General features: G+C 47.1%; 1 protein-coding gene across 1 annotated transcript; it reads left to right on the forward strand.

Annotated features, from left to right (window-relative positions):
- The first annotated feature begins 806 nt into the window (after nucleotides 1–806).
- Nucleotides 807–11,618, forward strand: GGT1 (gamma-glutamyltransferase 1). The gene is made up of 12 exons (XM_009958983.2): nucleotides 807–985; nucleotides 1,641–1,768; nucleotides 2,003–2,092; nucleotides 3,115–3,307; nucleotides 4,510–4,667; nucleotides 5,564–5,713; nucleotides 6,211–6,347; nucleotides 7,212–7,399; nucleotides 8,152–8,279; nucleotides 9,156–9,268; nucleotides 10,284–10,397; nucleotides 11,475–11,618. The coding sequence occupies exons 1-12, from the start codon at nucleotides 822–824 to the stop codon at nucleotides 11,616–11,618; spliced, it is 1,707 nt and encodes a 568-aa protein (XP_009957285.2). The 5' UTR covers nucleotides 807–821.
- The last annotated feature ends 3,571 nt before the right edge of the window (nucleotides 11,619–15,189 follow it).

The following is a 15,189-nucleotide window of genomic DNA, read 5'->3' on the forward strand; positions in this document are numbered from 1 at the left end:
AGTACCAGCAACGCTCATAGAAAAGGACTTGATACGAATCTGAGTGAGGAAATATTTGGGAGACCCTCTCTCTATGAGAGGTTCAAGGGAGGAGGAAGCTGTTCAGTGCCCACAGCTCAGAACTCATGGAAACCTGCTAAAAATCCAGAGCTGGAAAGATGGGAAGAAATCATATATACAGCCTCACCATGTGGCTATAAAGTAGGGAGGAAGAGGTTAACACAGACGGCTGCTCACCTGGCAAAGCCAGCCTGCCTCCAGGATGTGGGCAGGAGGCAGTCCTTGACTATCACAATACAAAGGAGGCAAAGGGCCTGCCAGCATGTGCGGAAGGTGGGAATTTGGTAAAAAAATCTCTGATTGGTATTGCTGACTTGATTTGGGAACTAGATCAAATCCAATCTCACACTGGGCCCCTGTCCTCATAAGCAGAGCAGTGACTTAAATGCTTGCTGAGCATCTAAAATCCTCAGAGCGTAAAGTCACAAGGAGCAATCAATTGTCCTATCGCCATTGAAATGTAACAGTAGCAGGACATACCGAACATCTCCTCCCCTCTTGATTCTCTGCTTCACTTCAAAACAGGACATCACCCTGATGTAACTGTCAAGGCCAGAACTGAGCTTACACCTTCCCTGTCCACTCCTTCCCAAACCTCCCTTCCATGTGCAGAGCTGTTGGCTGCCAGGGAGTAAGGGGGAAACACTGGATTTGTAAGAAGGTAGATGAAAAGACTGCTCTTGTGCCTGGTCATCTGCTCCCTAGCCCCCATGTGCCCCAGAAGCAGCAAGGCTGACGATCCTGTCTCTTCCCACAGGAAGATGAAGAAGCGCTGTGTGGTGGCCGGAGTCCTGACTGCAGCCCTGCTGGGGCTCATCTTGTTCCTGGGACTCTTCTTCGGGCTGCGCTCTGACTCTGGGGACACACACACTTACAAAAGGGCGGCTGTGGCTACAGATGCGGGGCAGTGCTCAATAATTGGAAGGTACCTGCTAATTGTGCTGCGATTCTCACTAGCTCTGACAGCTCTTGTGCATGACAAAACTGTCATTTCCCTATGTCCAGGTGCAAGCCCAGCAGTTGCCCAGCACAGATAATCTCTAATCTCCCTGTAGAAAGAGGAGGCCATAATAAAACCTGGGCTTTTACCACGCCTGACCGATGTTACTGCAGTTGCTCAAAGACAGCATAGCAGGCAAAGATTCCACAGATGCATGAACAATGGGAATGAGAGATGCTTTTCAAGCTCCTTTTAAAAAACATTTATCAAGCTGTCCCCCAGTTCTAGATGCAAGTGCTGAGATTTCAGGCTCCTCAGAGAGTTATCATTTCTCATGTGTAATGAATGTATCTGGGATGCCTGTCCCCACACGTACTTTGACACATCTCTGTGTTTTCAAGCTCATTTGGATGTGTCTCTAATGGGAGCTGATCTGGTCTGTACCTAGACCATTAGGATCTGTTCTCTAAGGTTACAGAAGCTCAAAACTTCATATTCCTGAGGAACTTACAGACTGGGTGTGGACAAGTGTGCATTAGAGAATCTGTCATAACTGCTCTGATGAGGTGAATCCACTGCTCACAGGTAGCTGAGACACTGTAACATGTCACCATACGATGCCTTCTCTTCTGCTGCACAGGGACATCCTTCAGCAAGGTGGATCAGCAGTGGATGCTGCAATTGCAGCTCTGCTTTGTGTAGGACTCATGAATGCTCACAGCATGGGCATTGGAGGGGGCCTCTTCTTTACCATCTACAGCAGCACAGGTAAGGGACAGGCCATACACACCTGGAACAGTTTGAGAACCTTTATCTAAAGTAGGTAACTTATCCTACCTGAGTGAAGGTAAAAGACTGACTCTCACAGCCTCTGGGGGAACATGCTGTCCTCAAAATAATTGCCAAGAAACTGGCTCACATTGATGAGACTTCTTCAGCAGAGACCAGGCCTGTGTGTTGAGTCCAGAGCTAAACATCATCTTCCTTGCTCTGTCATTAAAGGAAAAGTGGAAATCATTAATGCAAGAGAGGTGGCTCCAAAAAAAGCATCGGAGGACATGTTTGGGAACAACACACAGCTCTCTCTGAAAGGTATGGCAAAGGCTGTTTCACTGCTTTGGGGGGACCACATAGCTCCAACATTAGCTGCTAGTGACATGTCTAAATTAAGAACATTTCTTATGGTTAGTTCTTGCATATCTACAGGATTTCTCACCTGGAAATGTCCTCTGCTTTACACAATCTGCAAACTCTGTCCTGACAAGAAAGCTAAAAACAGTGTCCTTCAAATTAGTCAGTCACCTCAGCACTTTCTGCTTTTCATTTCATGAAAACGCAGGTAAACCCAAAGCACTGAGTATGACCTGTTCCATATCTGCCATCTTTCCTTTCCACCTCTTTGCACGAATCTTTGTGGACCAGCTTAGTTCTTGTCAATTCAAGTGTCCTTCCTAAATACCTGTGGTGGCTCCAACTAATGGTTCAGGGGCTCCAGAGAAGAAGAAGTAATTTCCTTTCAGGGAAGTCATTTCTAATTAAAAATAGAAAGAAATACTAACTAGTCCTCTTCGTGGTCACTCCTATAACCAAGGAGGAACAGCACCTTGAAGGGGTTTGAGAAGTATGTTGGACTTCTTGGAGATGCCAATAAAACCAGGATTGAAGCAAACTGCTGGATCACTGTGCAGTGTAGTAATCAATCTTTTGCAATTGTAGTTACAATGCAGTAGCAAAGTGTCTGGCTTAAGTACGTACACAGTCTGTGTCGTCTTACTGTAGTGTGTTCTCCTCTGAAGGACTGGAACTGCAGGCAGCTATGATAGCTTCTGTGTTCTGAGCAGCTTTTCTTTGGTACGGAGCCTACTGAGGGGAAACGACCCAAAACCTTGAGTTACCAGCAAGAGGATAAAAGCGTTTCAACAGTCCAGAATATGTAGGCATGAATGTCAGGCAGAATAATTCTCTTAGCATCGTATGCATAGGCTGAGCTGGTCATGGTGTAAGTAATCCCTGCCTAAAAACAGGGCTGACAGAGAAGCCTGTTCTACCTCCTACTCCATTAATTGCATTCTTTTCTTGCTATAGAAGACTAATACATTCCTTATCTGCTCCAGGAGGACTGTCCATTGCTGTTCCAGGAGAAATCCGTGGGTATGAACTGGCTCACAAACGTCATGGCAAACTGGCATGGAAAGACCTGTTTCTGCCCAGCATCAAGTTGGCAAGAGAAGGATTCCCTATTGGGAAAGGCCTTGCAGCAGCCATCAAATCAAAAGAGGAGTCAATTGAAAGCAATCCCTCGCTGTGGTAGGTAGAGCAGTCGCAGTGATGTAGGTAGAGCAGTTGCTGTTCTGTGCAGAGAAATTTGGGGTAACTGCATCCTAGCTGAAAAGTCTCTGTGTTTGTGTAATGTAGTGTCTGCAAGGAGTGTGCCTCCCCTCCGGCGACTGTACTCACTGTACCTGCTGATGTTATTCCAGCTACCTGAAGGTGCTAAATCATGTGGCCATTTTAGGAATGTTCAGTCCTGACCTTTAAAGGCAGATAAACTCTGCTCTTAAAGTCCATTTGTCTGAGCAAAGGTGGAATTAGAGTACATGCTGGAATAAATCTGTCAGATGGCAATGTATTTTCTGAATCCCCAGCTTTTCCTCATGCTGTAAGTGCACCGAGCTAATCTCACCTGCATTTGGGGCAATTGCAGTGTCTCCTTGAACATCTCAACTGCTGTCAGGCAGTGGGAATTTGGGTCATCTCTGACTCTGCGGTCAGCCTTCCTCAAGCAATGACTCTGACCATCCACTTTTGGCAATGACTATGAACATGAAATGTTTTAAATGCTCCTCCACTTCTTCTTACAGTCAAACCCTTAGTGTCTATGTCCAGCCCTACTGGAGATCATGCTTAATCCTCTCTTTTCCTTAAAATCTCTGCCAGCTGCAGGTTGGTTTCCAATCCAATTGGGATGTACAGCCTGGGCCTATCTCCTGTACTTCCGTTTGGCAGTTCCACAGCAGTACATTCATGAGCCATGATAAGGGAGCTAGAGAGGAAACTGTCTACCTCAAAGTGCTCTGACAAACAGGGATCGAAATGAATTCTGCTGGACTCACTGGAAGCTTTGAGCCTCATAGCTTCGTGGTCCGTGCTCTGAACTGAGCTGCTCGAGTTCAAGGACTATGGCCCCTCCTGGGCATCTTGAGGCAGTTGTTGGCCCCCTGGGCAGGTAGGGAGGGTGGCCTGCCTTGGTGAAAAAAATCAGTATTCCCTCATGCAGACTTCACTGAGCAAAATCTGAGCAATGTGGAATCCCAGGTCAGAAACCACTGTTCACTTTTACGTCCCAGTGCAAGATATCAGGACCCCGGGGCATGGCTCAGGCAGTTTCTGTTCTCTCCAAGAAGCCTCTAGCATGAACACTCAAATACTGTGTCAGCTGGTACAGGTACACGTACACGTAGTTTTGAACTTGTCTCTCAGATCTGATCTCAATCTCCTTTCTCTGTTAGCGAAGTGTTCTGCAGAGGAGGGAAAATTCTGCATGAGGGCGATATCATCAAGATGCCTAAACTAGCCAACACATACGAGACTATAGCCAGTGAAGGAGCAGATGCCTTTTACACAGGAAGCCTGGCAAAACAGATCATCGATGACATCCGCAGTGTAGGTGAGAAACAGGACCTCTGTCCAAAACAGCATGAGTGACCTGACTGCTGCGGCTCAGCATCCAGGGAGGAGCTGGTGACCTGCAGAAGCCTTGGAAGCGGGTCAAGCCTGCTGCCTGAGATGCTGCCTCTGAGATCTGTGGCAACAGGACACCCAGGAGAAGCCATTAGAGCTTTAATGGATGCATTTGAAACCCAGTCAGAAATGGATAGTGTATATTGTGCATTTCTGTACCATATAGTCTAGCAAGCCTATGCGTTTCTGGGTATAGCTTAGTAGATACACGCTGTTTACAGAGCCTGAATCCAACAAGTTCCTATCTAAAGCATTACACACGTGTCCTGTAAACTCTGAGCTTGTTTAATCTCTCTACACCACTAGATGGTGGTACTATCCTATCCTTGCTAGTTAGCATTGGCTCTCTTCACTCAACCTCATATGACATAGTCATTTACTGGCTTTATTTGTGGTGGTTAATTACTGTCTTCCCCCTTCTCATAAGAAAGGCAATGGAACATACAAATTATTCTGCTTGTGGTATAGCTCAAAACATCTGCACCCAAAAGCTGCATCCTCCTCCTGTAAACAGGACTCTTACCTGACATTGCTGGTGTCCTTTGTAAAGAAAAAAAGATGGATCACCAGATTTTTGGCTGTTGTAAATCAGCCCAACTTCAAGCTTAGGCTATCTGAGCCTCAGCTGGATCTATCGAGGAATAAATTCATCTCCTGTGCACCCATCTTTGCTCTCTTAACCTTGCAACTTTTTTGATTTGTCTGTGTTCTCTCCTGTCCTTGCTGTGATGCCTGCGGTGCTGTGATGGTGATGGAGTATTACCTCCTCTTCCTGCCAGAGATCACATAAACCCACATCTATCGTTTCCTTCTCTTTTCCAGGGGGCATTGTCACACTGGATGACCTGCGGGACTACAACGCAACAGTGATCGAAGACCCCATACAGATCACACTTGGGGAGTTTACCCTCTACACGCCTAGTGCTCCCCTAAGCGGCCCAGTGCTAGCCCTCATTTTCAACATTCTGAAAGGTGAGAGTGCCACTGAGCAGTGTCTTACAGGCAGCAGGGGCTGGGAGAGCTCCAAAGACAACACCATTTTTGTTTTGGGAGCTGGGCCTCCCTCGGCAGCCCTCTAGCAGGTGAGAATTCTGAGGCCCCCAGAGGGATCAGAGAAGCTGAAACATTGCTCTTCTGCTGTAAACTCAGGGATGTTGCCTTCCTGCTTGAAATACAGGTGTGAGAGGAAAATTATGCTCCTGATGGGACACTTCCCTGGGGTGGAAAAAAAGTCGTACTTGAAGCTTCTTTGCAAAATGTCTCTGCAAGTACAAATCCTGCTGATGACTCCCACAGTGCTCAAAACTACCAGAGCTCCTGTGTTCTCCATGAGGAGATTAGGACAGTCCAGTGACTGCATCTCTGTAGAGACTGAGCTTCAAGATTATACCATTTGACACAGGTTTACTAGCAGCCCATTGGCCGTGTACTTTCCTTTGTGTTCACAATCATTTGTCTTCTGTTGCCAGGATATAATTTCTCTGCTGACAGCATCAAAACCATGGAGGAGAAAGGTCTGACTTACCACCGTATTGTGGAGGCCTTTCGCTTTGCCTACGCCAAGAGGACTTTACTGGGAGATCCAAAATTTGTCAACATTACAGAGGTACCTGGCAAAAGCCTTTTCTTTCTGCAACATGAAGGTTGACTGGAGCATGACTTAAAGTTTTTGGGTGACTAAACTTTGTCAGGGATGCTCTGTGCCACCTGCTATTGACAGGCACTGAAACATCTCTGAATCAAAACGTGAAGTCCTATGTGACTCGTGGCTAAGCTGTGAGGGATATAAATGGAGGAAACCTTCCTGCTGTAAGAAAAAGCAAAATCCTCAATTCACCAGGAGCGTTTGAGTATACTTAGGGCTAACCCTCCCTGTTTTCATAGTGTTTGAAGCCTTATTCACTAGATGACATTCCCAGCATCCTTGTGGCTCTCTATCCACAGTCCTGCCTATAGTAAATGGACCAACAGATGGGAAGGGGTGAGGCAGGAACCCTGCTTTTCCCAGCTTCACACTTTGTGCTATTACTTCTGTGAATCTCCAAAAGCGGCAGGATCTGAGCCCAACCAGCTTGATGGACACAAATTTGCAACTTACAGAGCAATGATCAGAGCTTGCCTTGGCCTAGTCCTCTCAACCCGATCCCTCTCCTCTCATCTCTGAAGCAAGTGTAACACTGCTTGCCTACACCTTATAGCAGTGTTGAGGACAGCTTTCCATAGACCTGCAATAATGGATGCTGATTAACTTCCTACACAGCGGGGTGCATTGTAACAGCTGCATCTGTGACTGCTTAAAATGCTCTTTGGTACAATGTCCGTCTTTCAAGAAGGAGGAAAGCCCCTGCTGGAAAACTATAGCCTCACTGCTGGGATTTGCCACTCTTCTGTGGTCTGAAGTGTTGGATATCAGCCTCATAACTACATGTCTCTTAATCTGCTGAGTAACTGCATTGGATTTCTCTGACAGGCCATCAGAAACATGACGTCCGAATTCTTTGCGGATAGCCTGCGGAGGAAAATCACAGACAACACCTCCCATCCAGTTGACTACTATGAGCCAGTATATTACACTGGAGATAATGCCGGTACATCCCACCTCTCCATTGTGGCTGATGATGGCAGTGCTGTGTCCGCCACCAGCACCATCAACCAATAGTATGAGCTCAGACATTACTTCTGTGTAGGCCTTTGCCATCTTCCTAGTGGTGGTTCTGTGGTTGGTATAAAGCATCACTGAACTGTTGTCTCTCTAGTGGGGTAGTGATGGGTGGCACTGTTGATGGGCACTTCTCCTGCTGAGCTTGCAGGTCAGTTCTTAACTCTGAGGCCTGTGTGGTTGGGTCAGAGGACTCTATTGGGTTCACCCACCAAGAAAACATTCACTGCATCTGGATCTCCTCATAATCAGTGATATTGCTGCTGGCTCTGATTTCCCAGGCTTCTGGAAGGAATTTGAGCTAATACAGCTGGCCTGGAAGTGCAGTGTTTGGCTTCGAGTGCTGCCAGGAGGAGCTGTGTTCCAAATGTACAGACTGAAGCAGGGGGGTGAAGGTCCTTTTTGTCCATAGAAAATGTCTCCAGCTCGGCACATTTAGGCAAAACCCCAGTCATGGAGTGCAGCACTGCCCAGCTGGAAGGGGAGTTAGTTGTACTTAGCTGCTGTGCTGTTTTTCCCCTTGGGATCCTTGCAAGGGAGCTGTACAGCAGGGTTCTGGGCTGCCTTTCTCTGTGTACTCATGGTATAAACTGCCTCCTTCCCCCAAGGGGTGACAGAATGTCCTTTACATCAGGAGGGAGTGGAGAGTTACTCCAATCAAATCCCAGGTTTCACATTGCAGTAATTCACCTGAAGCTCTTCCTGGATTTGCTCTGGTTTTGACATGTCTGCGCCAACTTGTTTTGTCTAGCTTTGGCTCTGATGTACGATCCAACGTGAGTGGAATCATATTTAATGATGAGATGGATGACTTCAGCTCACCTTACATAATCAATGGATTTGGGATCCCTCCTTCTCCAGCAAATTTCATAGCACCAGGTAGCTGTAAACCACCTTTCTGACTCAGTCTTTTGGCGATATCTTGCACGAACGCTGTGGTGTCTGCAAGGCAGGCTGCAGCATGTCTGCAACCAAGCACAGATCTGGGGCTTTCTGCAGAGGACAGGGATGAAAGCAAGTCACCTGGCATCCCTGCCAAAAACATACATCCCGCTGCCCCTTGTGCGCCCTGAAGGAGGAGAGGCTGTCTAAAGAAAAACTCTTGTGTATGCATGCCTCCTTCCGACAACCAGAAATCCTTTCCCAGGGAGTTCAGTACGTGTCAAATGAAATTACTTGGGGCTGCAAAAGATTTCTTTGAACTGATTTAAGAGGGAGGGAGGGAGAGAGGCAGCAGCAGCAGCTGACTGCAAAGTGTTAGATGACACTGTCCGCCCTTCTCCCTGTGCTGCCTTGGGGGCTGCAGGGCAGCTCTGGATAGACCCAGTTCATGTACCTAACCCAAGTACCCTGCCTGCTCCACCACTGCTTCCTGCAGACCCATCTCACTGCTGCTAAAGCCGGCTGGGATTCTTATATCCTCCTGTACCCATGCTTTGGAGAGGGATAGGGAAGTGAAAGGACAGGAAGGGAAGTCCCATGGTGTGTTCGAGGCAGCTGCATCACAGGCAGCCCCAGCTGGGACTGGACTGTGGAGGAAGGCACCTTCAGCCTCTGCATGAAGGACCAGGGTTAAGCTTTGCATTGCAGAAGCAAGGAGGAGGTGGGTACAGGGGACAGTGGGATGAACAAGACACATGAGCTGAGTCAGGAAGGTGGATATTGAGGCTCTGGATTGAGACACGGAGCTGGAGCTGTCAGTTTGCGAGCTGCAGGTGAAAAGTTGAGCCTCTGTTGCATCTGTCCCCCCAACAGGTAAACAGCCGATGTCCTCTATGTGCCCCTCCATCTTGGTGGATAAAACAAAAAAGGTCAGGATGGTGGTTGGTGCTTCTGGAGGAACAAAAATAACCACAGCAACAGCACTGGTATGTGACGATATGGACAAGCTGGGGAGAAGGCTGAGGCAAAACAAGGTGGGGGAGAGGGAGTGGTTGGGGTAGGGGGCTCAAGTCTCCACCTGTGATGTGACCATGGCTGTGGCTCCCTGCTGCGGGCCAGGGGCCTGAAAGGGAGGTTCCTGCCTGGCCACCTGAGGGCCAGACCTCCAACGCCAACTGCTGCCAGTATTAAATTACTTCCTTCACTGACTCCAGGTCTTTTCCTTTGGCAAGTTGTTCTTACCACTCGTGGAAGATTTGTGACTTCAGTTTAGCTTTAACTCCATTTCTCTGGATCTCCATGAACTAGTCTCTTTATATAGTTTAGAGTCACTCTCATTCAACATCCTAAACTTCTGATGAAAGTCACACAGAGAAGCTAAATAAGAACTTGGGCCAGGCATGGTGTCAGGCCATCTGACTGCAGGAGAAGCAGTCTACCGTGCCAGCGCACACAGCAGTTCAGAGCACCGGGCTGGATTGTGCTTTCTGGCTGAGGTAGAGCAGAAATCTCCATAAAAACCTCTACAAGCAGCTTTCTAGGCCTTTGATCCTGAGGCTATTTTCACTGGCCAGCAGCTCCAACCTGCAATTTAAGCGCGTAGAGATGAGCCAGGTTTAAGGAAACTGGTTGCACAGCAGCGGGAAGGTACCTGTATGTTTGCTGAGGTGACTGCTGTGTGTCTAAGCTAGCACTAGCTCAATCACAGCAGCATAAACCCAACTACAGTAACTTGAGGATCTGATCCTTCTACTATGTTAATCTTAGTGAGTTCTGGTCTCTTCTTGTGGGAAACCTCCTGAACATGTACAAGCTGACTTGCTGCAATGTACCTGTGTTTCGCTTAGCCAAGAGAGGGACTGCTGAAAGCAGCAGGAACCAGAAATTACACCTTTTATGTGCTCTGGTGAACATCCTTCAGACATCTCTGCCTATGTTGCTACAAGAGTCAGGCCTCTTTGAAGACAAGTAACTAATGTTAAGGCTTTTTGCTTTTCATAGACGATCATCAATTCCATCTGGTTTGGTTATGACGTGAAGAAAGCAGTGGAAGAGCCCAGAGTTCACGATCAGCTGTTTCCCAATATCACGGAGCTTGAGCAGCAAATTGAGGAGGTTTGTCTACCTAGAGTCTGGGGTGGCGTGAACTCCTTGTATGGGCTGTGTTCCTAGTGTTGGGAAGGCATGTACTTGTTAGAAAATCATGAACTTTGCCAAATGTTCCCAAGTGAGCAGTATTAAAGCTGGCACAGGTCAAGCACTGGGTCGCAATGAGAGGTTCAAAGCGTACCTTTAGTCTCAGTCACGTAGGTTTAAGGCCTAGCACATTCAAGCATGACCTACATCTGAAACTGAGGGTGTGTATCTTCTTGCAATGTTGTTTGGCTCAAAGGACTTGCGAAATAGCAAAGCACATCAGGGCCCAAACCATCCAGCAGTCTAAATCCAGTGACCCTCAGGAACTTTTGACCTATTGTGCAACCTCCTGATGAATCGTGAAGCGCTGGCACAGAGCTAGTGAGGGGAGAGTGCACAGAGGGACCCAAGAACAAACTTGAAAATATTTTCACAGTCAGGGTCCCTGGGCAACACTGTCAGTCCGGGAGCTGATGGCAAGATCTGTCTCGCTCTGCATACCACTCGTCTGAGCTGGCAGCTTCATTCGCCCTGAGGAAGTACACATCCCAGAGGCCCGAGACAGATGCAGCCTTTGTACATATCTCATCCCATGTCTTTGTATAAGGGAAAACACTCGTACATAAGGCAGTTTTCTTCATCAAACTATGCAGAAGATCCTCCTTTAATAAGCTTCTTATTAAGGTAACAGCTGAGATACCTGCCTGCACTGGGAAGGGTGCCCTGCTCTCTGCAAGTCCTGTGTTCCCCCCATTCCCAACAGGATCTGTCAGTTCTGGCTGTTGGTATATGGATATCTGAGGCAGAATGCTCTGTAAGCAGGAATAATATTGGTAGGCCCACACTGAGTGCCACAAATGCCACATCTTCTCAATCCCACCTCTTCAGAAGCAGGGCATCCCAGAAAGCAAAGGGCAGAGGAAGAACAGGACGTAGTTTTAGACCTGCCTAATACAGGCACCGAATGCTTGGGTAGTCATGGAGGACGCAGGTTGCAGACTACAGCACGTGTGCAGTTTCTCTCTCCTGTTGTCCTCATTCACCTCTGCATTCCAGGGTATAGAAGAACAACTAAAGAAGAGAAAACACGATACCGCACGGGTGAGCGGCGGTGCTGTGGTGCAGGCCATTCTCAGAACAGATGAAGGATGGGCTGCAGCCTCCGACTCCCGGAAAGGTGGCTTCCCTGCAGGCTACTGATGTGGCTCAGCTCCTTTTTTCAGTGGTCTAGTGACACTGAGGTGTGTTTGGGGGGAAGATCCATTAGGTCTGCAACTCAGGGACTTCTCACAGGAAAGAGAACAAATTTACCTGTGGTTCTGTTGACAGAGCTGGGACAGTTCTCTACAGCCATGACCGCAGTGCCTCATGCCACAGCAGTCCGCTAAAACACGCATGTCTACCAGGACGTGCAGTACTTACTTGAAGAGTCTGTTCTGCCTTGAAGAGTTTGTTCCCTGCCTCCTCTCCATCCCATGAAGACGGATTGGGTACCCAGAGTTTCTGAAGAAGGTCCAGCTCACTCAAGCTGCAAGAAGTGTTTCCCCTGCACAGCGTCAGCTACCATGAATGTCCCTGTCACTGCTAGAGAAGAGATTTGTTTCCTGTTGAGTAGGTGGGAGTTACAGGACTCTGGGGACTGGGTTTTCTAAGTTACAAACTAATAGATCTGTGCCATAGCAGGAAGCCCAGCTCCAGACTGGGATAAGCCTTCACAAACTCATCACTCGTTCTTTTAACAAAAGATGTTTCTGCTTTTCACTTCAGTTGATTGTTGGAGATGAGGGTAAATGGGGAAATGGCTTCAAACTTTTTTATATTTCTGTTGAGAAGGTCTAAAGGGAAGATGCTACCTGTAAAACTCTGAGCACAACTAAAATAAATAAATATGAAGTCACACATTTTCCTTGCCTGCAAGTTGCTCCTGCAAAAAGGGATGGTGAGAGTCTGCGTGAAAGAAGCTTTCTTGAGATTTTTCTCTTTTCTTCACTCCTTTGATGAAGCTATGCATAAAAAAAATAGTTAAATATCCAAAACAAGCTTTTTTCCCCAGTTTGCTTTTTACCACATCATACTGCAGGCCTGAAATGAAACCTCTGAAAAAGGTTTGAGGAAATGAAACCTCTGAAAAAGGGCACGCTGCAGCTACTCTTGTTAGAAGGTAAGTTACCATTAATCAAAAAATTAATGACCTCTCAGAGATCCGTATCTGATGTGCAACACCTAAGAGTGTCTGAACCTATGCATGAGGGGGTTTTGGTGTTCAGCATGGACTAATACATCACATCAGATAAACTTAGCCTAAGATCAAAACTGAATGTTCAAGGATGTTGTCAAGCTCTAGGGATGTTTATGAAATCCTTGAAACAGAAGTAACAGTAACTGAACTCATCTGTTTGGTTCGTTGAAACTTCCTGACAGTTCGTAAGAACCTTAAAACACAGAATGCATTGAAGAGAAAATAAAAGGGTGAAATTTCAGGCATCAGGTGCCCTCTCTTTCCCAGTAGTTTCTGGAACTGAGAAGAGTCTAGTTTCAAGGAATAAAGTGATAGCCAGATCATGCTTAACTCGGAGTCACAGCTTTGGCTATGTATTTACTTATATCACTTCCACTAAATGAGTGGCTTTTACCAAAAGTTGCCTGGGATGTGCTCTGTGCTCCTTTTTCTGGAACTGTTACTGATGATGATGTGTCAGGTGCAGCTAAGGCAGTGGTTGTAAATAACCTAGAGTCACTGTGTTCCTTTAAGCATGAGATTGGTTTGAGGCCAAACCTGTATGTGTTTATTGCTGAACTGAGACTGACTTTTCTGCTTCTTGTAATTCCACAACAGATGCCACTCAGTGGCAGGTTGCTGTTCAAATCCAGTACTTAAAGGGGGCCTGCGGGAAAGGTGGGGAGGGACTCTTCACCAGGGACTGTAGGGATAGGATGACAGGTAGAGTTTTCAAACTGAAAGAGGGGAGATTTAGATTAGATAAAGGGAAGAAGTTCTTCACTGTGAGGGTGGTGAGACACTGGCACAGGTTGCCCAGAGAAGCTGTGGCTGCCCCCTCCCCGGCAGTGTTCAAGGCCAGGTTGGATGGGGCTGGGAGCAACCTGGCCTGGTAGAAGGTGTCCCTGCCCATGGCAGGGTGGGGGATGGATCCAGATGGTCTTCAAGGTCCCTTCCAACCCAAACCATTCTGAGTCTATGAAATCCATTTTGCAGGACATTTTAGGAAGCTTTGATACAAGTTTGTCTATGGAACACATCAGCTCTATTTGCTGGAAATACTTGCCCCTTTGGACTTAGGACTCTTTCTTGACCAAGTGTGATCTGAGAAATAAACAAAATTATTGCACAGTAAAATAAGCTTATTGAAACCTTACAGTCACTCTAGTTAGTCTGGGCTACAACAGAAGCAGCTTGTGTTCTGAAACTGGAAGCCAACCGTTTTCTGGGAAATGACTGTTTGACAAACACGCTTCCGAAACAAGTTTGAGCAACTGCTGCTGGGCTGCATCTAACAATCGGTGGTACAGCAGTCTTACTTATGTTCCTGAATTTCTTCTAGCTAGTCAGCAAAAAATCCCCTATTATTTATAACCTATGTTTCAAAACTCCCTTATGGAAACCTCAGATTTTGACATGGCTAACACTTCTGTTGGAAACTATTCTTAGAAATGCAGTTGAATTCTTGACTTTCTGCAGAAATGGATTTGTTTGTTTGTTTGTTTTATCAGTATCGCTACAGAGGACTGACTTGTTAAAACTAAACTGGGCTAAGGCTCGCACTTACATCCTACATTTTTTTTTCAAAAAAAACAAACTATGGATGCTTCTGCACACCGTAATTATCTACATCTCATTTGGACATACCTGTCCACAGGGTGTGCACGTCTGCCACCTGCTTTGATACCGCATCCCACTACTCACGCCACACTGGGGCTGTCTGTACCAACAGGCAAGTGTCAGTCACTGGTTCGTACCGTAAAACCTCCTGATGCACTCTGCAGGCCGTCCGGCTGGTCTGAAGGTCTCAGCTACAAGAAAACACTTGTTCCTGCTCGTGTCCCACCCCTCTGAACGCAGCCACCTCCCCCCTCTGCTTCTGAGCAGAGGCATCGTGTCTTCGTGTCAGCTGCCTGACACAGCGCGGGGTGTGGGGGACAGGACATGTTGCCGCGACTGACTCCAGCCGATTTGGAAGCTGTACTGTTAAAAGGCCATTCAGATCAGTTCACCTCTTTCCCCTGTTCTTCAGGCTAATGTTACCACAATTTTCTTTTGGCAGCCGTTCAGCTTCTGGAGGGGCTACAGGGAAGTTCCAAAACCAAGCTGTGAGAGACAAGGGACACACGCAGTCTTCTGCCCAGTTCAGTTTCTCCAGTGGCGCGTTGAGTCTCTGGCACAAAAACCGTTACTGCTGGAAACACCTACGTGAAAGTGCTTTCTCAAACAACTGCTGGTGTGTTAGGCTAGGCAACAGTTTCAGAGGAGAAATTCCCAGACAGGTTTAAAAACACTTTATTAAAAATATAATTTAAAGACTTCATTAGAAAATAGAGCAGCCTCTGTACAGTGATGATTTAAAAGTCCATGTAAGTTGACCAAGTACAAAAATAATCCTCTCCTGTTGGCATGAGCATGAATGGGGAGAGACCAAACCGTGAGGCTCTTGACCCAAGCGAGTTTCAGCAGCGGTGAGGAGGTGGCAGGGCAAGAGCAGAGGTGCTAAGGGAGGTACCATCCCTCAGCTTCACCAGATGTTTTGCTAGTGAGGAC

Source organism: Leptosomus discolor, chromosome 16 (assembly GCF_034619465.1).
Source record: "Leptosomus discolor isolate bLepDis1 chromosome 16, bLepDis1.hap2, whole genome shotgun sequence".
NCBI classification, from domain to species: domain Eukaryota; kingdom Metazoa; phylum Chordata; class Aves; order Leptosomiformes; family Leptosomidae; genus Leptosomus; species Leptosomus discolor.